Source organism: Platalea leucorodia (genome assembly GCF_965183815.1).
Source record: "Platalea leucorodia genome assembly, chromosome: 9".
Taxonomy (NCBI): domain Eukaryota; kingdom Metazoa; phylum Chordata; class Aves; order Pelecaniformes; family Threskiornithidae; genus Platalea; species Platalea leucorodia.
The window spans coordinates 51,666,196-51,687,731 of record NC_138831.1 but is presented as its reverse complement, the minus strand read 5'-3'; the positions used below and the strand labels follow the sequence as shown (position 1 = coordinate 51,687,731).

Here is a 21,536-nt window from a genome sequence, read left to right as displayed (position 1 = left end):
CAGCTCCTCTCCTGCCGGAGGCTGCCCCAGCCCCAGGCACCCACTTTTCCCCTCCTGGTCACCTCCGCGTCTCGTGGTGCTGGGGCAGCATCACCCCATCGCTCTGCAGCTCCCCCCACCGCGGGGGCCGCTGCGCTGCGCCCCCGCCAGACTGCCTGCCGCAGCACGCACGGCCCCCAAACAGCCGCGTGCTGCCCGAGCGCGCCGCCGTGGCTGCGCAGCACCCCGACAGCGGGCCACAGGGACCCTCTGGCACCAGCCCTGGGCAGCCTCACCGCAAGGGCACCCACCCCAACGCTCGGCCAAGCACATGGAGACTTCACAGACTGCAGGAGACGCGACTGCCAGCACAACCCTCCTGCCCCATCCGTCTGTCTGTCCCCACGGAGGAGCAGCTGGTCACGGGCAGGTTTTCCCTCGACTGCGGCAAGAGGTTCCTTTCCGTGGGGCCGCTGGGATGGTCCCGGCCACGGTCGGCCCCGGGAAGGTGCCCAGCCCCGCCACAGCAGCACACACGCATCCAAAGGAGACACCTGGACTTTATATAAAAACCACAGACATTTCTGCACACACACATGGGGACGCGGGGGGCAAGTCACTGCCCAGCCCAGCGTGGGGCGAGTGCCGCACCCCGCTCCCTCCCCGGGACACGATTCACATTTTCAACGTATTAAAAACGAACCAAGCACAGACACACAGCACATGCCACGGGGTCGCTGCGCCGGCACCGCCTGGCTGCACGCGTGGCTCCGGGTCCCGCAGCGGGACGTCACAGTGAGTCGGGGCGCGAGGGGGCTATGGCTGCTCCCTCCTGCCCTCTGCATAGAGGGGCCGGGGCCCCGCGGAGCCGGCAGAACCAGGGTCACGCCAGCAGCCCGAGCCGGGCACCGTGTCCATCCCTGCGGCGGGGACGCCGGGCTGGGGGAAAAGTCCCGCACATCCCTGGAAGGCACGCAGCACCCCTCGCACCCCTCACTGCCAGCACCGTCCCGAGGAGCAGGGCCGGAGCAGCCGAGGCAATGCCCAGGGAGCTCCCAGGGAAGCCAAGCCCCGATGGGGCGACATGGGGCCAGCCCCGCCGGCTGGGTGGGTGCCGCAGCAGGGCGCGGGCTCCAGGCATGCACACACAGACAACACGGACCCCAGCCGCGGCGCCGCGGTCCAGTGAGGCTCAGCAGAGCAGAGACTGTCATGGGCGAGGGCTCGGCTCATCCCCGTCACACCACCGAGTCCTGGATCTCGGAGCCCAGGCGCACCCGGGGTCTTTGGCAGGCGGGAGACACCTCCACGAAGCTGTCCCGGACATGGAGGGGCCTCTTCTCCGATTCGGAGAAGGCGCGTGGGGGGCCTGGGGGCTCGTGCACGGGGGTGCTGACGATGTAGTTGTCCTGCAGGGCCTGGTAGCCCTTGTGCTCGGGCACTGCGCTGGGCAGGCTGCTGCCGTTCAGGGGCAGGCTCTCTACCGGCTTGCGGGGTGGCTTCTGGTGCCGGCCAGGATCGCCGGGCTCCAGCAAGGCTTTCATGCCGTCACGGTGCCGGTGCAGGAGAAAGAGGGCCAGCACAAGGACAGCGGTGGCAAAGAGCACGCACATCACCAGGAACTCGGTCCAGTAGGTCTTGCCGTCCAGCTGGGCTGCGGCGCTACCCACCACCGAGGTGCTCCGGGACGTGCTGACGGTCTCCAGGGTGTCCCGGCCGGCGGCCACCTTCCTGCCGGGGTCTGGCAGCCCACGGGCCGGCTCCTGCACACTCACGCAGTAGCTGGCCATCAGCTTGCGGAAGCCCTCCTCCAACGACCAGCACTCGTAGGTGCCTGCCCGCTCGGGGCTGCCCACCAGGATGAGGGCCCCGTCGGGCAGCACCAGGTAGGAGGCGTTGACGGGCGCCCCGTCGTGCAGCCAGCGCCGCGAGGCCAGGTTGGAGAGCAGCTGGCACGGCAGCGGCCGCACCGCGTTGGGCGGCAGCTGGATCCGCTGGCACGGGGCGCCTGAGGCTGCGGGGAGAGAACCCGTGGGGACGTCAGCAAGGCCGTGGGAACCCTGGCAGTGGGTGCGAGGGTGATTGGGGTGCCGAGCGGGAGCCTGGGGTGCATGGAGGCCCCTGGGACACCCCAGGCTGGCAGCGGCCCCAGCCCCAGGGGCAGAACCTGCAGGACCTCACCTGGGGGCAGGAGGACGCGGGGACGGGGCTGGGAGGCGTTGGCCAGCTGGCAGAGCTGCTCCGTGTTAGCATCCTCGATGTCCTGGGCCCAGAGCCTGGGGACAGAGAGGGGTCAGGGCAGCAGGGTGCTGCAGGGTGCCGCGGGGTGCAGGAGGATAGAGAGGGGGTGCAGCACTTACTGGGGGTGCGCGGGGGGGTGCAGGGTGGTCCTGCGGCAGGCGCCCCGGCTCCATGCGCAGAAGGGGTCCCGTGCCAGCACGCACTCGCCGCAGCTGCGGTACAGGCTGCAGTTGGCGAAGGGCACCTGAGCCACCGCCGTGTAGGTGGCTGCGTAGACCAGGCCCTGCGGGAGGGGGCACAGTGGGGTCAGCGGGCAGCCCCAGCCCCGGAGCCCGGCAGCAGGGCTAGGACCTGCCCCACGCAGGCTGAGCCCACAGCATCCCCCCACACCCGTGCCCGGCTCCTGCCTGCTCCTGGTCCAGCAGCAGCTGGAGAACGGGCTGGCCGGCGGGGAAGAGGTGGATCTCCTCGATGATGTGCACCCCGTGGTTCACGTGCACAGCCTTGTGCAACCGGCCGTCGTCTGCAAACACAAGGGCCGTGCTGAGAGGGGCCGGGGCACGTGGCGTGCCGGCACCCGCCCCGTCGGCAGCCTGCGGCTGCACCCACCTGTGCCCAGGAAGAGGACGTCGTAGGTGCCGTGGAGGCCCTGCGCACGGTGGACGCCGATCTGCTGGTATCGCACGCGGCTCTGCAGCAGCAGCGGCTGGCTGCGCACGGGGCTGTCCATCAGGAAGTGGTCCTTGATGAAGTTCAGCACCCGGTCTGGCATCTGGAGGGACGAGTTGATCTTCAGGTGCCGCGTGTGGCTGGTGATGCACTGGGGAGAGAGGAGGGGGCTTGGCTGGGGCACGGGGCAGCAGGCGGGCAAGTGGCCGTGCCGTGGTGGCCACCAGGACCGGGAGAGCACGAGGGGCTGCCCCGCATCCTGCACCCAGGCAGGCGCCGAGGAGGCACGTACCGTGCCCGGCCGGGGCTCCGGCACAGGGCCAGTGTCCGTGTACCACTGCTGGGTCTCGCGGTTCACCTCCTTGTAGAGCCCGCTGAAGGCTCGCTGCACGCTGCGCATGGGGAAGGCGCACACGGCCGAGCTGCCCAGGCCGCCCTTGTTCCTGGCAGGGGAGAAGCAAAGCCCGTGGCAGGATCAGGCCTCCCAGCTCTGCTGAGCCCCCTGCGCCGCCCCAGGAACCCGAGCGTGGCCGGAGCCGACCCGCACCTCCCTGACCGCCCCGTGGTGCTGCGGGCAGTGCTCCCGGCTCCCCCGCCAGCCGCTCACCACTGCGAGGTGAAGACCCCGTAGAAGAGCGTCTCCCTCCAGCGCAGCTCCCCCGGGGTGAGCACGAAGACGTCCTGCAGCACGTTGAAGGGGAAGCCGTCCTCGGGGTGCGAGCAGAGCAGCTGCGCCTTCAGGAAGGTCGTCCACCGCCGCTGCAGCACGCGCTCCCCGCCCTGGTCCCCCTGCGAGGCACAGCGGTCAGGGCGTGACGCCACGGCCGCCCGGCAGCGGGGAGCCCCGTGGGGCTGGGCGAGCAGAGCAGGGGTCTGTCCGTCCCTGCAGCAGTGCTGAGGCCCCAGGGGAGCAGCCCCGGTGTTGGGGAGGCACAAGCAAAGCAGCATCTGAGGCGCCCAGGGTAAGGGAAACATGACCCAAGAGGAGGACGGGGCTCGTGTCCCCCCTGGAGAGGGAGCAGAGAAGATGGGGAAGGGTCGCTGCCACCAATGGGGCCGGCGGGAGCAGCAGGCTCTAGCCGCAGCCCTGGGCTAGGCACTACGGAGCCATAACTGCCCTGGAGGGGTCTCCCATGGGCGCTGGTCCCCTCCTGGGGTGTCCAGGAACCGGGGGACAGAGATGTGCAGGGTGGTCCCGCATCCCACCCCTGCCCTAGCGGTGAATGGCATCCTGGGCATGGCCCCCCCACACCCCGCCGCTGCCCTGCGCCCACCTTGCACACACGCGCGATGCGGGAGACGATGGTGTTCTCAAAGTAGTCGAACTCCTTGCCGGTCTCGCTGAAGAAGAAGTAGACCTTGTCATCGTCGCCCTCGGGGTTGCCGGCGGGCAGGCTCTCCGGCAGGTAAGCTGAGCCCACGAAGACCGGGTCTGGGGACACAGGCACCCTCAGCATCGCCCCGCCGCGGGGTACAGAGACCCCAGCCCGCCGTGCCGGCCCCGGCTCTCACCTTGCAGCCAGTTGAGGGAGTTCTCCGTCTTGAGGGCGATGCGGCTCTCCTGGCTGCGGTAGATGGTCGGCTCATTGCCCTGGAAGTTGCTGACAGTCCCGGCATAGAGCTCGCCGTCTGCCAAAGAGACGCTCCTGCTGGGACCCGGCACGCGCCGTGCGGCACAGCCCCGCTCCCCCGCCAGGGTCCCTGCTGGCCTGGGCCCGGTTCAGCCCGGCCGAGCGGCCGGGCGCTGCAGAGAGGGCGAGGGTCCCGGGGCGGCATGCCTTACCGACCATGACGGCCGTGGACCGGTACTCGGGGTCGAAGGGGCAGCGTCCCTTCCCGTCCTCCAACAGCACCTTCCCCGACTTGTCCCGCTCCAGGCTGAAGCGCTGCACGTTCTGCAACAGAACCGGGCTGTGAGCCGGCAGCACCGCCAGCGCCCACCCCAGCGCCCAGGACCCCTGCTGCCGGGCACCGACAGTGGAGGGGGAGACTGCACCCCCAGCGGGACCCACGGCCCCCAGCCCCGCTCCCCGTGCTCACAATGTAGGCGCAGGCCGGGCTGAAGGCGCAGGTCCCGCAGGTGTAGAGGTGGGTGCTGTTCAGCTGCAGCAGGATCTTGATGTAGTTGTGACAGTCCCTCTGCAGGGGCGAGAGGACCCGGCTCAGCCCTCCTGCCCGCCCGCACCCCGGCACAGGGCACTGCCCGCTCCTGCCGCAGCCCCCAGACGCCCGCTGCCAGCAGGGCTCACCTGGGGGTCCTTGCCCTTGAACACGCACTGCCTCTTCTTCTCCTCATCTGCGCTCCACGGCAGCTGCAGAGAGGGGACAGTCACTGGGAGCCCCCCGTCTGGTCCCCACACACCGCCCCGCTTTGGCTGGCAGAGCTCACCCCCGGCATCAATGTCCTCCCCACCTCAATCATGTTGGCAAGGCAGCCGCTGGCGGGGGCTGAGCACCCCGCTGCCCGGGACGGCCGGGCCAGCTGCCTCCACGCCATCCTGACTGGCTCCCGAACGTGGGGCGGCTTGCACAGACCCCAAACGCTGCCGGGGAGGGGACCCTCTGCACCAGAGCCGGCTCGGTGCCCCCCTCCCTCCCGAGGGCAGCCCAGCCCAGCCCAGCCCCGGGGGCTCCGCGGTCCCGCGGGGGGGCTCGCCCCCGCCTGTGGGCTCACCCTGCGAGTCGGCACCCCGGGCTGGAAGTGGCTGGTGTTGACGGCGAGGAGCAGCTCGCGTGCCCCCAGGTAGAGGGTGCCGCCATCCGGGCTCAGCAGCAGGGCCGTGTAGTTGGACACGCCGGGCACCTCGAACCGCTGCACCACCCGCTCAGCTGAGTCTGGGGAGGGAGAGCGACGGGCATCAGCCTCACGCAGCCCAGCACCCGGTGCCCTGGGACCCCCGCACCACGGCTCGCTCCTGGCCCCTCACTCGCCCCCTCTGCTTGGAGCTGCCAGGGCCGGATCGGGCTCTCCCCACGCGGTCAGGCGCACGCAGCAGCGCACCGCAGTGAACGGCGCACGGCCGCGGTATCACCCGAGGGCAGCCTCCGTGCTGCTGCCAGCACAAGCCACCGCCTCGTCCTGGCCCCGGGGATGGCCCCGGGGCACGCCGCAGCAGCCCTGCCCGCACTGGGCACCGCAGCCAGGTCTGCGCTCGCCCGGCCGCACACAGTCCCTGGGGCTCAGCCCTGCGGCACGGGTGGCCCAGCCCAGCCCGGCCCCACGGGGACCCCGAGCTTGTGGCAGGGAGAGATGGGTGCCGGGACTGGCTGCCCACCCCGGCCCACGGGGCAGCCCCAGCGGCTGCCCGTGCCGGACGCCAGGGCAGAGGCTGCCGGCTGAGTCACGGAGCGCCCGTGCGCCCGTCCCGCGTGGGTGGCCTGGCCCCGGAAGCCCTTCCTTTCCCGCAGCCGCTCTGAATCAGACGGGCCGGGCTGTGCCAGCGGGACACGTCGGGCTGACTCACGCTGCCAACTCCCTCACCCCTGACCCCCCGCGCCCCGGGGATGCTCCGACCTTTCCCGACTCCCTGCCTGCTCCCGGATCCCTGCTGGGATGGCCCTGGGGCTCCCGTGAGCCCCCACTCGGTGCAAGCCACTGCGGGGGCTCGAGGTGCTGTGGTGCGGGCAGTGCTGCGGGGCCGGACTCTGCTCCTCTCCCCTGTTACTCAATGAGCCCTGGCTGCTGCCAGACCTGGACAGGGTGGCATCTCCCCCGTCCCCAGGGGCTCAGCTGGCCCCTGGCCCCGCACCTGCCCTGGCTCTCCCACAGCAGCGCAGAGGGAGGGATGCCGGACCCCCAGGGCATCCTCCCACGAGGGGTCCCGCGCCCCAGCACCAGGGGGATGCTGCCCACGGTGGGCATGGCCCAGCGCAGGCAGCAGAGGGGCAGCGGGCGCCCCTGCGCCCCGCAGAGCTGTCCCGGCCCGGGGAGCTGCAGGAGCCCGTGCTGGCTGCCAGGGGACCTGTTAGGACAAGACCTGCTTCTTCCAGACAAACCTGCTGGAGGCACATCCAGCGCTTCCAGGGGAGCAGCTCGCCAGCTCCTCCCTCCCACCAACTGCAAGCCCCGCACAGCTCCCCAGGAGCCACCGCCAGGCACGTGCTGCTGCCGGCAGAGCGGCCGGCCCGCGCCCCCCACCCGGCTCCCCGTGGCAGCGCTGGGGGTCCGGGCCGGGCCCCCTGGCTACTGCCCGTGAGCTGCAGCCCCTGCAGCCGAGGCAGCCTCTGCAGGTGGGCAGAGCTCGGCCGAACCGGTCTGTGCAGGCAGGGCCGGGCAGCGCAGCTCAACGCGGTGTGGCACGGCATGGCACGACGCCAAGCTGGGCTGTCCTGCTGGCTCCCGGGGCTCCTGTCCAGCTCGGTGGGACCCAGATCTGCTGGTGCCGCCACAGCCGTGGCCAGTGGTCACGGGAGCACGTGGCAGGGCCACGTCCACGCCAAAGAACCGCAGCGTGCTGAGCCAGGGAGCACTCCCAGCTGCCCGCGCCTCGCTGCCAGAGCCGGCCCGGCCCAAACCACTGCACCCTCCCAGGCTGCCCAGCCTGCAGCCAGCATGGGACGGGGTTTAGCCATCTTCTCCTGGCAGCGCAGCCATCCCAGACACACGTGGGCGGCCCCCACCACGCCACAGCCCCAGCGCCGGACGATGGAGCTGGGCCCAGTAGCTGCTGGTGCCGAGCCCGAGCTGCTGGTGGAGCGTGCCCTGCTGCTCACCCACCCCAGGCCAGCTGCCGGGGGAGCTCTCTGCAGGGTGAGAGGGGTCTGCAGGCCAGGCCCCCCACTTGCGAGGGCTGAGCAGCCTCCCGGCTGTCCTTCCCTGGCCCTGCCCCAGCGCAGCCCCGAGCCCTGCCGGGGCCACGCTGCTGATGGGGGCTGCAGTGGGTCCGGGAGCAGCCCGAGGCCAGGCACAGCACAGCAAAGGGCTGCGCAGAGCCCCAGGGACGCAGCTGAGAGGGGAGGGGGCCCTAACGAGGATGAAGCCGCACGGCAGAGCCCCACGGCCGGCTCCCCCCGTCCCATGCTCGCCTTGGATGTGGCTGCCACCGCTGCCCTGCGTGCGGGGACACGAGCACCCCTGGGTGCCCCAGACCCGCTCACACCCTCAGCGCGGGTCCTGATGCAGGGAGGCATGCCTCTGCTCCCCGACCGCCGTGCGTGCAGCCCCGCGGCAGCCCCGGGGCTCTGCTCTGTCCAAGCGGCTCGGCCCCAGCCCCCGCCGCTGCGTCCCCGGGGAGCGCGGCCGCCCCAGCCCCACGGCGGGACGCGAGCCCCGGCTTGCCGGGCTGGCCGGGAGGGCGTTGTGCAGCCTCAGCACCGCCGGCTGTCCCAAGGCGGTTCCACGCGGGGCCGCCCCGTCCCGCGGCGTGGGGAGCGCGGGGGGGCCCGGGGGCTGGGGGGGGGAGGGGATGCTCAGCCTCCCCGGGGGGGGGGACCCGCCGGAGCCCCGGGGGGCGGGCACTCACCGCAGGGCAGGGGACACTCACCGCGGGGCAGGGGACACTCACCGTAGGGCAGGCTGACCCGCGGGACCGGCTCCTGCGCCGCCGAGAGCAGCAGCGTCGCCAGCACCGAGTGCGCCAGGACGGGCAGCGCCGGCCGCGCCGCCATCCCGGGCCGGGCCGGGCCGGGCCGGGCCTCCGCCGCCTCCCGCGAAGCCGCCCGGGCGCTGCAGACCTGCGGGGACAGAGGGGCTCAGCGGCGCGGCTCGGCGCGGCTCGGCCCCGGCGCCGCCCCCGCCCGCCCCGGCCCCGGGGCTGCCCGCCCGCCCGCCGGGGCACCGGGGCGGGACGGGGCGGGACGGGGCGGCGGGGCAACGCGCGGAGCCCAGCCCAGCCGCACCGAGCCCAGCCCAGCCCAGCCCAGCCGCACCGAGCCGAGCCGAGCCGAGCCGTACCGAGCCCAGCCCAGCCGCACCGAGCCGAGCCCAGCCGCACCGAGCCGAGCCCAGCCGCACCGAGCCGCGCCGGTGCCCCGGGCGGGGCGGACGGCTCGGAAGAGGAGGCGGCCGGTTCCCCGCCGGGCCCGCCCCCGCCCCGCCCCGCTCCCGGGGCTCCGCGGCCCCGGTGCTGCCGGCTACCCCGCCGGAGGGGACGGGGCTTTGTCCCCCGCACCGGCAGCAGCCGCGGGCTCCCCCGCACCCACGCTTCTCTCCCTGCAGCAGGGAGAACCGGCTGGCCTGGGCTCCCGGCGGCGTCTGTCCCGGGAAAGGCTGGCCTCGGGATGTCCGTCCCAGGGATGTCCGTCCCAGGGATGTCTGTCCGTCCGGGGCACAGCTCGGCCCCAAGACTACTGCCAGAGCCCGTGGCCGTGCGGCGAGCGCTGCTGCTCAACCTTTGCCCTGTCTCTGCTCCCTGCAGAGGCTTTCCCCCGCTGTCCGCCCCGCACGCAGCGGGCCGCGGGCTCTACCGGGGGCTGTGGCCCCCGCCCTGGCACAGCCGGCGCTCCCTGCCCTCCCTCGGGGAGCGATGGGCTCCCACGGGGCACACAGCACAGCCGGGCAGTGGGATGCCCGGGCCAGCCCACCCCATGGGGCAAAGCTTGCTGGCACCAGTGTCCACACAGGGCAGCAGCCAGGGGCACGGGGCACAGTCCCTGCCCGCCCCAATGGCCTGCCCCTGCGGATCTGGGATGAGCATGGTCGCAGCAGGGCTGCAGGATGGCATGGGCATGCTGCCATCGAGCAGGCAGTGCTAGCCCGTGACCCGGGCCCGTGGTGGGATCCGCACCCCGGCCAGGGTGCGGGGAGAGCTCGCAGCCCCCCAGCAGGAGCACATGCGGACCCCAGAGAACCGCCCGCTCGTCCAGCGGTTGCCATGGCAATGCGTTATTAATGACAGCTGCTTATTTTGCCATGGCAACGGGGGGAAAGGGTCTCTCCTCGCAGCAGGCAGCTCTCCTGGGGCTGGGGCCGCCCCGCCATGCCCTCCCCGTGCCGGGCAGAAATCCACACCGTCTTGCTCCGCCAGCCCCAGCCCCCAGGCCATCGCCACCCTGCCCGCAGGGCCCCCTGCGAGCCCCCCGCCTGGAGAAGCGCTCCCCACGCTCCTGGGACGGCTGCGCCCACCCTGCCGTGCTCTGCCCGCTCGGCACTGCTGGACGGTGCCCGCTCCCCGCACCGTACCTGGCACCCAGGGGCTGGGGCTGCCGGTGGTGCCTCTGCCTCCCTCCTCGGCTCAGCTCCTTTCCGGCTCCCGCTGCGCTCGCCAGCGGCCGACGTCCCTTCCTGGGCCAGGGACAGCCCCGCCGGCTCCACCCCACCTGCTATCAGCACCCTTTGCCCGGGAAATCACACAGACGGGACAGGGCTCTGCGTCACGGAGCCAGGCACGCCACCCTGCGTGGGGTGGGAGCAGACACTCACCCCCGCAGCCATGGCTGCCACACCCCACAGCACCCCAGGGGTCCCTGGGGGGCTCTGGGGATGCGGCCATCACCTGCTCGTGGCGGTGGGACCGTGGTGCCAGCACCCCGGTGTGACGGCATGCAGCGACGGGAACCCCCGTGGGGAGGGCAGCTGCTGTGGGGGCAGGCAGGGAGGGCAGGCAGGGAGGGCAGGCAGGGAGGGCAGGCAGGGAGGGCAGGCCGCCCTGGCCCAGGCTGGGCAGCGAGCAGGCAGCGGAGCGAGGCCAGAGCCTGCGCCTTTAAGCGCGGGCTGCGAGGCGCTCCCCACCGCTGCTGGCAGCCAGGCCTGTTTACGACAAACTCCCATTTATCTCCTCCGCCTGCCTACGCAGCCTGCCAGCGCGGGGCAGCGCCAGGGGCACCCTGCAGCACCCTGCCCTGCTTGCACCCGCGCAGGCGCAGCGCCCGGCTGGGCCGGCGTGTGCGTGCCCTGCGCGGCTCTGCAGGTACCTGCACGCACGAGCGCGGCGGCCCCGCCGCCGTCCCAGCCTGCCCTCCGCCTGCAACAGCGGGGAAACTGCTCGGGGTGCCGGGCCTGGGCAGCACCAAAACCTGTGGCCTGGGGTCACCAGGCAGGCGGGGCGGTGGTTTCTGCACCAAATTCCCACGCCAGCGCCCTCCACCCTGTTCCCGCGGGCGGCGGGTGCCTGGGAAGACGGCTGCGGAGCTGGGTGCTGCTGCCTGCGAGCAGCAGGGCCGGGGCTGCACGCGCCCCGCTGCCGCTGCCGCTGCCGCCGCTGCCTCGTGCTCACGCCCTGCTTCTGCAGCCTGCACAGGCAGCAGCGCAGGCAGGAGCACAGGCACGTCTCCCGCTCAGAGACCCGAACCTGGCTCGCACACAGCCCACGCGCCCGGGCTCTTCCTCCCGACCCACATCTCCTGGGGCTCGCGCGCACGCCCCCGGCTCGGCGCTCTCCTGGAGGCTGCCAGACAACACCAGGCTGTCCCCCCGAGCCCCCCTCCCGCCCACGGCCTCCTCTCGGCCGCGCACACGCGCAGAGCGCGAGCGCGCTTGCACGCACACCTGCAGCCGCGCAGGCTCCCAGGCTGTGCTGATTCACGCACAGATGCTCCCAGACCCAGCTGCTCATCGCCAGCAGCTCGGAGAACGCCGCGCGTCCCGCTGGAGCCGGGCAGCCTCTGATGGCCCAGCCGCGGTCGGCGCGGCAGGGAGGAGCGGGGCGCAGGCACGCTGGCTCTGCTTCGCTGCACCCCAGAGCTGGCGGCCCCCGGGGAGAGGCCCCGCTCAGGACCAGGGGATGGAGGCTCCAGCCTGCGGCACCAGTCCTGTCTGCAAACGCCGGTGGTGGCCTGGTGCAGGGCCCGCGGGGCATGGCCAGCCGGGCAGGGCGCTGCAGGGCTCCCCACAGGGCCCAGGGACCCCAGGGCATCCTCCCCGTCCCGTGGGCACCGGCCGTGCCACCCTGCCTGAGCCGAGGGCCTCCCACAGGGCCACAGCTCTGCTCTCTGGGGCCCCCGGCCAGCTCTGACCCCACCACCTGGACCTCCCCGCTCCCTCGGCCGGGCTGCCGGTGCCTGTCCGATGGCAGCACACCGCCAGCCCCACGCTGCCCTGCAGCATCCCCTTCACCCCGGGCAGAGCGTGCTGCGGGGGCCCCCGGAGCCAGCCCGCCAGGCACCGCACAAAACGCACCCGTCCCATCGCTCCCACGCTCCTGCGTGATGTCGGGCTCTGCTCTGAGGACTATGGGGTATCCCCATGGTCCAGCTCCCCCTCAGTGCCAGAGCCTGCTGCACCCACACACCGCCTGCCCGGGAGGCTGCAGGACACCCGGGGCGCCGCTCTGGGCCCCCGTTGCCTGTCGGCACCCCTGGCACTGACAAAATGGAGACAGCAAGTCTCCGGAGGGCAGGGACGTGGTGGACTCTGAGCTCAGGCACTTCTGCCCCCCGGGGTGCAGGAACTGGGGGGTCCTGGCTCAGGGATGTGGGACTCCTTCCCAGCCATCCCTGGCCCCACAGAGCCCAAACCAGCGCCAGGCTGCTTGGCCCCGCTCGCCCTCAGCACAGTGGCACCCCCGCTGCGGTGCCGCCTGGGAGGGGAAGGGGTGCTGGACCCCAAAAGCAGCCACAGCACTGGCGGCAGCAGACAGCAGGGACCAGCGGGGAGAGCCCACGGCCCGTGCGGCCCCAGCCCTCCCTGCGTTCCCAGGCCCAAGGGCCGCTCTGGCACCCAGCACCACCGTCGGGCACAGCGGCCACACGCCTGGGCCACGCAGCACGCGTGCAGCCTGCGAGCGTCGAGGGCACACCCAGACACGTGGGGCACGCCGCACACACGCGTGCCCCATACCGGTCGCTGAGCGTGCACGCACACCTCCTCAGGGGCAGCCCGTGAGACGCGGCCAGAGCACCGCGCGTGCACTTCCGCACCCTCGGCCAAGCGCCGTGCGTAACGCACACCCGGCACATGTAAACACACGCAGGGAGGCTTACGGGCTGTACACACCCTGCACGGCAAGCGCACACCTGGAAACACCCCGGCGGGGGAACAGTCCCACGCTGCGGGTGGGCTGCCATCCACGCAGCCCCCCCGAATGCGCCCGCACCCTGCACGTGCACACTCACGCATGCACACTCACACACTCACACTTGCACACACACGCACCCCCAGTCCTGCACTCCCCCCCTGCACCCACATCCCTTGGGGAGCCCCGTGCACGTGCACACACAGACCCTTGCACAGCCTCTGTGCACACCCCCCCCGTGCACCCCTGCACACCCACTGCACACCCCTGTGCACCCCTGCGCACCCCTGCGCACCCACTGCACACCCCTGCTCACACCTGAGCACCCCTGCGCACACCCTGCGCACCCCTGTGCACCCCTGCGCACCCCTGCGCACCCCCTGCACACCCCTGTGCACCCCTGCGCACCCACTGCACACCCCTGTGCACCCCTGTGCACCCCTGCCCGGCTGCACAAGCCCCCTCGCAGGACCCGTGCACACACACACGCCCCCCTCGCACGCAGCCGCCCGTGCCCACCCCTTGCACACCCCTTGCACACCCCTTGCACACCCCCGGGCCCGCTGCGCCCCCCGGCCCGCACGCCCGCTGCTCACCGGCTCGGCGGCGGCTGCGGCGGGACCCGCCGGCAGCGGGGGCGGCTCCGGGGTCCCCGCCCGCGGCGGGGAGCGGGGCGGCTCCGGGCGGCTCCGGCTGCTCCGCCCGCCGCTCGCAACAAAGGGCCGCCCCGCCCGGCCGCCGCTCCGCCACCGCCGCCGCCGCCGCCGCCACCGGCACCGGCACCGGCACCGGCACCGCTCCGGGCGTCCCGCCCGCCGGGGGGGGCAGGAGCCGGGGGGGGGCGGCTGCTGCTGGCTCGGGGGGGTCGGTCCCGGTTCTGGGGTGCGGGAGCTGGGGGGGGCTCAGCCTCAGGGCAGGGGGAGTCCCGGCGTGGGGCCGGCCCGGCTGCCCCCGCTCGGGGCTGCCCCCGCTCGGGGGGTGCTGGCCCCGGGCCGGTGCTGGCCCACCCGCGGGAGGACGCTGGTCCCCCCCAGGCGAGGCCGGCCGCTGCCCTCAGCGCAGCGAGGGGCTCAGCAGCGGCGTGGGGCCGGTGAGGAGCGGGGTTTCGGGGGGCAGCGGCGTGTGCGCTGCCGGGACCCCCCCCGGGTGGGGGGGTGCTGCGGGGCAGCGGGGCGGCAGCCCCGGGAGCAGAGGTGCCCGCACCGCGCAGCCGCTGCGGGGACGCCCAGCGCGGGCGCACGTGGCTCCAGGCGTCGCCCTGAGCTCCTCGCGGTGACACCCGGCTCCAGGCGTTTTGGGGTAACTCATGGCTCCAGGCATCTCGCGGTGACGCGCAGCTCCGTGTGTTTTGGGGTAGCCCACGGCTCCGGGTGTCCTCACGGTGACACGCTCCGAGCTGGAGGCTGCTGGCCAGGAGTCTGCGGAGAGCCCGGGCGGGCGCGCTGCTCTCCTGGGGTGCAGAGCCGGGCACCCGGGGCCGGTGGCCCTGGCAGGGGCTGGCCCGTGCGCCAGCCCGGGAGCGGGTGGCCCTGGCAGGGGCTGGCCCATGCGCCAGCCAGGGTGGGCAGGGTGGGAGGCAGCTGTGCCCTGGGCGCAAGAGGGGCAGGGGGCTGCGCCGCGGGGGTGGGCTGGGCAGGACAGCGTGGGGTCCAGCAGGCAGGACCCCCCAGCCCCGGAGCAGAGCTGCCAGCACAGCTGCGGCAGCAGCGCCAGCCCTCCCCCGCAGCCAGCGCTGTGGACACCGACCTGCGGGCGCTGGGCCAGGCAGGGGTCCCAGGGCCAGCCAGCCATGGCCCCGCAGCCCCTTTCCCGGGGCCGTCCTTCCAGCCTGGCGGTGCAGTTTCCACCCTCCTGTCCCCGAGCACTGCCATCTGCCCGCCTGGGCCACCGAGCCCCGCTGCAGCCCGGCTGCTCCGCCTGACGTCGCGCCGTGTCCCCAGAGCAGCCACGCCGCCTTGCCCTGTGCAGCACGGGCAGCGCCCAGCCATGCCGCTGGCATGTGCAGAGGCTCTGCCGCAGGCAGCTGCCTGCTCTGTGCACCCCTGGGCATGGGGAGGGGGCGCGGTGCGGGGTTGCTGGTCGAGGCGGTGCCCCTGCCCCACGGTCTGTGTCATCCCTGGCCCACGCCGCTGCCCGCAGCCCTCGGGGGAGGCAGCCTGCTGCCGAAGGAGGGACGCAGCCCCCGCCCCGCAGCCTGCAGGCCGGCAGCTCAGAGCGCTGCCAGCGAGGGAGGCCCATGTTTGGGGGCAGCACCGCTCGCGCAAGGAACCGCAGTGCACGGCCCCACCGGCCACGCAGCTCCCTTCGGCCTCCTCGGTGCCCCCCTCCCACGGGCAGACGCGGGGCTGCTGCAGGCAGCAGTGCATGCGTGGACGGACCCCCCCCGGTCCTTGCTCTTCCTCTGGCCGGGCTCTCCGTGCCCCCCAGCCGCCGGAGTCGGATCCCTCCCGGGACACGTCGCTCCCCAGAGCTTGGCCCCAGCCCTCCGCAGCCGGCCCTGCCAGCCCCCGGGGACCCTCCCGGGGCCAGCTGCGCCCCGGGGGAAGCTGGTTTGGCAGCGGCCTGGGGCATGCGGATTGGGCCCCGGCCAGGGATGGACTCCTTTGTTTGAAGGCAGCCCTTCCCTGGGACGGTGCCACATGGCTGCTCTCGTCAGCGCCGCCGGAGCCTGCGCTCCGTGGGGGGACGGCCGCCGCCGCGCTGGCGTGACCTCGTCCCTGCAAGAGCCGCGGTCACTGGGTGGCTCTGACCGCGGGGACGGGGTGAGGGCGGGGGGGGCAGCGCTGTGGCGGGGCGCAGCTGGGCAGCCCCGGGGGCCCTGCGCCGGGGGGGCAACACCGCCCACCGCCCCGCCGCGGGGCAGCCCCGGCCGTGAGGCTGCAGGGCCGCTTGTGGGACGGGGCATCACGGGGAGAGCTGTGGGAGCGGGGACACCTGGGACCCCAGCACTGCCCCGGAGCAGTGGGTGCCAGCCCCCCCGTGGCTTGCAGCCCCGCAGGCTTCTGCTCTGGTTAATGTTAAAGCCCAGCGGATGTCAGTGCGCCCGGCCCTGCCTCCCCCAGCCCCGCTGCCCGGGGCCGGCAGCTCCAGCAGGACTGTTTTTTCTCCCGTAGCGGGATCTGCCCGTCCCCTGTGGCTAAAAAAAGCCATCGGCTTGGCCCGTGCAGAGGGACAGCAAACCTCCTGGGCCGAGGCAGCCTCCCGGCCACCCCAGCGCACCTCCTGGCTCCCCGGCACGTTCTCGGGGTGCCCCTGGGGTGCATCACCCCCCTTCCTCCCCACGCCGGGGTCAGGCGAGGCGAAAGTCCCCCGAGGAGGTGGCGGCAGCTGCCCGTCCCGCTGGGCCCAGCTGCCCCCAGTCACGCGCTGGCAACGTCTAGGATCGCTCGCTTCTATGTAGGGAAACGGCTCCGGGCCCCGGGCCCGGCGAGCACCGTGTCCCCAAGTCAGCTGCGCCCGGGGCGCGGGGGGGCCACGTCCCTTTGCTAGGAGCGGGGACCACCGCAAACCCTCCGGCTCCTCGCACCCCACACCGAGCACGACCTGGGCGGGGTTGGGGGGACCGCGCACGCAGCGGCGGGAGGCTGCGACGCCCCGCGCGCTCGCCCTTCTCGCCGCGTCCCAAGGACCCCGGGGTGAAAGCTGATCCGGGCTCGCCGGTCACCTTGTGCTTTGGCACCGGTTGCACGCAGCAAGTGGCATCTCGCACACCCGGGGCGGGGGGGGGCCGCCCCTCTCTTGTCCCCCGCCTTCCCGGGAGGGCATCGTCTCCCGTGGGTGCTGTGCAGATGGGGTGCGTGGAGTGATGGGGGGATGAAGGAAGGGGCCGGGACCCCCCCGTGGGACCCCGCGCGGGCCCCTCCGGGGCCCCACGGGGGGGCCCGGCCCCGCACCGCCCCGGGGCGGAGCAAACCGCGTCCCCGCTCCGCCGCCGCCCCCCCGGCGCGTCCGCCCCGTCGCGCCCCGCCATGGCCGCCCGCTACCTCCGCGCCGCCCCGGCGCTGAGCCGCCTGGCCCTCTGCCCCCTGCCCGCCGCCTCCGTGGGGCAACGCCGGCACTGTGAGTGGGGGGGACCTCGGGGGACCTCGGGGGGGCGGGGGGGGGGGGAAGCCCTTGTGTCCTTGGGGACGGAGAGGGCGGCTGCTCCCGCCCCGAGGGGGCTTTGCACCGGTCCCGGCCCACGGAGGGGTTTGCACGCTGGCGCGGCTCGGATTTTTTTGGGGGGGGGATTGCAACTGGATCCGTACCCCCGCTTACAGCCGGCCCCGGGGGAGGGGGGTATTTGCTACCGGTCCCGGGCCCACGCGGGGTTTTGCACCCGGGTCCGGTCCCGGAGGGGTTTGCTCCCGGTTTCGGTTCCACGTGGAGTTTTGCAGCGCGACCGGCAGCAGCCAGGCTTGGCACCCAGAAGGGTTTGCTCCTGGGCCCGCTTCCACGCGGGGTTTTACACCCCGGCTTGTGCTCGGTCTGCCCCTGGAGGAGTTTGTTCCTGCTCCCGGTCCCACGCGGGGTTTTACGCCCCGGCTTGTGCTCGGTCTGACCCCGGAGGGATTTGTTCCTGCTCCCGGCCCCGGGCAGGGTTTCGCTGCCGGATCCGCAGCCAGGTTTGGCCCCCAGAGGGGTTTGTTCCTGGTCCCGCTCTCACGTGAGGTTTGCAGCCCGGTCCCGCCCCGAGAGGGGTTCGCACCCGGTCTCGGTCCCGCGTGGGGTTTTGCAGCCTGAGGAGCAGCCAGGCTGGGCCCCCAGAAGGGTTTGCCTCTGGGCCCCCGTCCCAGGCCCACACGGGGTTTTGTACCCGACCTGCAGCCAGGCTTGGCACCCAGAGGGGTTTGCTCCCACTCCAAGTCCCATGCAGGGATTTGCACCCCAGCTTGCACCCGGGTCCAGCCCCGAGAGGGGTTTGCTCCTGGTCCCAGTCCTGTGCAGGGTTTTGCACTCCGGCTCGTACCGGGGTCTGGCCCCGGAGGGTTTGCACCCGGTCCTGGTCCTGGTCTCACGTGGGGCTTTGCAGCCCAGCTCGCACCCGCGTCCCGCCCCGAGAGGGGTGTGCACCCGCTCCCAGTCCCACTCCCACGTGGGGTTTTGCACCCTGACCTGCACCCGAGCCCAGCCCCAAGCAGGGCTGGCGCCATGAACCGGCCCAGACCCCAGTGGGGTTTGTGCCCCGATCTGCACCCAAGCGGGGTTTGCACCCTGACCCGCACCCAGCCCTGAGCAGGGGTGGCACCCGAACCCTGCCGGACGGGGCCTCGCGGTCCCCATGGGACAACCCCTGGCCCCACGCCGCGGTGCAGAGCCATGGGGCCGGTGCCGGCGGGGCCGGGCACGCACCCCTGACACCCCACCGCCGCTCCCCAGATGCCGACAAGCGGATCAAGGTGGCCAACCCGGTGGTGGAGATGGACGGAGACGAGATGACGCGGATCATCTGGGCCTTCATCAAGGAGAAGGTAACGGGGCCCTGCCTGGGAAACAGGCGGGTGTCGCACAAGCGGAGCTGGCGGGTGCTGTACAGGGGAACAGGTGGCTGTTGTATAGGGAACAGGCGGTCCCTGGGCGCTGCCCTCCCTGTCTGCCTGTCCTCCGTCCGTCCGTCCGGAGGAAGCAGGTGGTGAGATCAGCGCAGCTTCCGGCGGGACCTGGAAGCGAGGAGGTCCTGGGGTGGGGGGACCGTCCCGGGCAGGGGGGACCATCCCGGGCAGGCAGCCATGGCTGGGCTGGGGTGGGGGCCGGGGCTGGCCATGTTGCGGTGCATGGTGCCGCTCCCTGGACACCCCACACCGTCCCCTCACTCTGACGCTCTCCTGGGACCCCCAGCTCATCCTGCCCAATGTGGACGTCCAGCTGAAGTATTTTGACCTGGGCCTGCCTCACCGGGACAAGACGGACGACCAGGTCACCATCGACTCGGCGCTGGCCACCCAGAAGTACAGCGTGGCCGTGAAGTGTGCCACTATCACGCCGGACGAAGCCAGGGTGGAAGGTGGGCAGGGGGCGAGGGGCCGAGCTCCTGCCGCAGTGGGGGTGGTGCCGGCAGCCCTGCGGGGTGCTGAGCCCCCCGTGTGTGCCCGGCCCCTCTGGGTCAGCCAGCGCTTTCCCCACCGGCTCAGGTTTCTGGTGGGTCGGGGGCTGCGCCACTGCCTGGGCTGGGGGCCCTGGTCTTAGCGCTGTGCCCGCCGGGTGCTGCGGGGACCCCGAGGGCATGGGGCTGGGGACAGACCGGCCTCTGCCCGGTGCCAGTCACGAGCCCACGCCGGCTGTCCCTCTCCTTGGCTGGCCCGACAGCAGGGCTCTGGCAGCAGCCCATGGCACGGAGGAGCGGGGGGGGGGGCTGGCAGGAGCCCGGCACCGGGCTGGGGTGGCCGCCGGGGCTGTGCCTGGTGGGGGGATCCCTCAGGGGCCTCACCTCTGCACACCCCAGAGTTCAAGCTGAAGAAGATGTGGAAGAGCCCCAACGGCACCATCCGAAACATCCTGGGGGGAACGGTCTTCCGGGAGCCCATCATCTGCAAGAACATCCCCCGCCTGGTGCCCGGCTGGACCAAGCCCATCACCATCGGCAGGCATGCCCACGGCGACCAGGTGAGCCCCGTGCGGCGGCCGCCTGTGGTGCAGAGCCGTCTGGCAGCTCCTACCGGACCCTGACCGATGCTCTGCCCTGCTCCTTGCAGTACAAAGCCACCGACTTCGTGGTGGGCAAGTCCGGGACGTTCAAGATGGTCTTCACGCCGAAGGACGGCAGCGGAACGAAGGAGTGGGAGGTGTACAACTTCCCCGGCGGTGGCGTGGGCATGGGCATGTACAACACGGACGAGGTAATGGGGTGGGCCGGGGGCAGCAGGAGGGGTCCCTGTGTGGAGGCACGCCCTGCCATCCGTGGTGGACCTGGCCAGGCCGGCGGGACGGGGGTCCCACGGGGGTCCGTGTGCTTCCCTTGCAGTCCATCTCGGGCTTCGCTCACAGCTGCTTCCAGTACGCCATCCAGAAGAAGTGGCCTCTCTACATGAGCACCAAGAACACCATCCTGAAGGCCTACGACGGGCGCTTCAAAGACATCTTCCAGGAGATCTTCGATAAGTACGGACTTGGAGGAGCTCTGGCTGCTAGGGCGGGGGGCCGGCTGCCCCTCCTGGGGGGCCATTGCCCGGGGGTGGCAGTGGGACCCGGCCTGCGGTGGGCACGGCCGGGCACGGCTGATGCCCGCCCTGGGCTCCCAGGCACTACAAGACGGAGTTCGACAAGCTGAAGATCTGGTACGAGCACCGGCTCATCGACGACATGGTCGCCCAGGTGCTGAAGTCCTCCGGCGGATTCGTCTGGGCGTGCAAGAACTACGACGGGGACGTCCAGTCAGACATCCTGGCCCAAGGTGGGGCAGGTTGGGGTGCTGTGGGGCAGGTTGGGGTGCTGTGGGGTGCTGGGGGACAGGTTGGGGTGCTGTGGGGCAGTGTGGGATGGGGTGGGCTGTGTGCGGTCGCTCTGCTGGGGCCGTCCTGACCCCCGTCCCGCTGCAGGCTTTGGCTCCCTGGGGCTGATGACTTCTGTCCTGGTGTGTCCGGATGGGAAGACCATCGAGGCCGAGGCGGCCCACGGCACCGTCACCCGCCACTACCGGGAGCACCAGAAGGTGGGTGCGCTCTGCCCGTGGTGAGCTGCCCGCACCGAGTTGCCCATGGTGGGCTGCCCGCGCCGGGCGGCTGAGCGCTCTCTCTGCGCAGGGGCGACCCACCAGCACGAACCCCATCGCCAGCATCTTCGCCTGGACGCGTGGCCTGGAGCACCGGGGCAAGCTGGACAGTAACCCGGAGCTGATGAAGTGAGCGGGGTGGGGTGGGGGCACCCCGGGGTGGGGGATGCTGCCAGCAGCCGTCCCCGGCACCAACCACCCCGGTCCCACCCGCGGTGGGGTCCGCAGCACAGGGGTGCCGGAGCGGTGCCGGCTTCGCTGGAGCCACGTGTGATGCTGCCGTCCCCAGGTTTGCTCAGACGCTGGAGAAGGTCTGCGTCGAAACGGTGGAGAGCGGGACGATGACGAAGGACCTCGCCGGCTGCATCCACGGCCTCGCCAAGTACGTGTGGCTCACGGGGCGGAGCGGTGTGGGGCAGCCGCCTGCCACGAAGGCAGGCTGGCCGCGTGGGATGGCCGCTGGCCTCCGGACGGTCCCTGGGGACTCAGGGCATCTATTTACAGCTCGCGGGGTCGGGCTGTGCCTGTGGCCGGGCAGGGGCCACGTCCCACGCCCAGGGCTGCGCTGCCGGCCCCGGCTCTGCCCCCAGCCGGGCTGGCCGCGGTGGAGGGTGGGCAGGGACCCCCGGCTGCGGGACCCCTGCAGCCCCTCTCTGCCCCTCTCCCCAGCGTGAAGCTGAACGAGCACTTTGTGAACACCACCGACTTCCTGGACGCCATCAAGAACAACCTGGACAAGGCCCTGGGCAAGCAGTAGCGGGGCGGGGGGCCACCCAGCCCCGGCCCCGCTGCCACCCGGACGGACGGGGACCCAGCGCCGCCTCAGCTCACCGACACGGCTCAGGAACAGTTGAATAATTTTTATAAGCAGTTTTCTTACGAGTGTTTTGAAAGCCTTTTTAGCAGGGGTGTGTAGGACTGGGGGGGTCCGGGGGGGCCTGTCCCACACCGATTCCTGTACCCTCCCACCTCGCGGTGCCAGCAGCCATTAAACACCTCACCGGCCCACAGCGCGTGGTGGTGGCGCGGCTCTCGCGGCGTGGGCACGGGGCGGGTGCCAGCCGCAGGAG

The 21,536-nt window shown here is 72.5% G+C and overlaps 2 protein-coding genes across 2 annotated transcripts; one reads left to right on the top strand and one right to left on the bottom strand.

Moving 5' to 3' along the window:
* Window positions 1-718: 718 nt before the first annotated feature.
* SEMA4B (semaphorin 4B) lies at window positions 719-8,496 on the bottom strand (the record flags this gene model as incomplete). Its single annotated transcript, XM_082321343.1, has 14 exons — window positions 719-1,993; window positions 2,161-2,255; window positions 2,340-2,503; window positions 2,628-2,743; window positions 2,830-3,040; window positions 3,182-3,332; window positions 3,497-3,678; window positions 4,164-4,321; window positions 4,402-4,518; window positions 4,673-4,784; window positions 4,930-5,028; window positions 5,139-5,201; window positions 5,564-5,724; window positions 8,394-8,496. The coding sequence occupies 14 exons, from the start codon at window positions 8,494-8,496 to the stop codon at window positions 1,218-1,220; spliced, it is 2,508 nt and encodes an 835-aa protein (XP_082177469.1). The 3' UTR covers window positions 719-1,217.
* An 8,211-nt stretch (window positions 8,497-16,707) lies between these two features.
* IDH2 (isocitrate dehydrogenase (NADP(+)) 2) lies at window positions 16,708-21,336 on the top strand. The gene is made up of 11 exons (XM_082322770.1): window positions 16,708-16,838; window positions 18,138-18,229; window positions 18,597-18,762; window positions 19,201-19,361; window positions 19,451-19,594; window positions 19,720-19,856; window positions 19,997-20,148; window positions 20,294-20,406; window positions 20,498-20,595; window positions 20,756-20,848; window positions 21,136-21,336. The coding sequence occupies exons 1-11, from the start codon at window positions 16,748-16,750 to the stop codon at window positions 21,221-21,223; spliced, it is 1,335 nt and encodes a 444-aa protein (XP_082178896.1). The 5' UTR covers window positions 16,708-16,747; the 3' UTR covers window positions 21,224-21,336.
* The last annotated feature ends 200 nt before the right edge of the window (window positions 21,337-21,536 follow it).

Bases quoted from the DNA above. Each gene is read 5' to 3' on its own strand.
- IDH2 (XM_082322770.1), top strand. From the start codon at position 16,748: ATGGCCGCCCGCTACCTCCGCGCCGCCCCGGCGCTGAGCCGCCTGGCC. The intron at 18,763-19,200 runs GTGGGCAGGGGG...TGCACACCCCAG, and splicing joins GGACGAAGCCAGGGTGGAAG to AGTTCAAGCTGAAGAAGATG. The intron at 20,407-20,497 runs GTGGGTGCGCTC...CTCTCTGCGCAG, and splicing joins ACTACCGGGAGCACCAGAAG to GGGCGACCCACCAGCACGAA.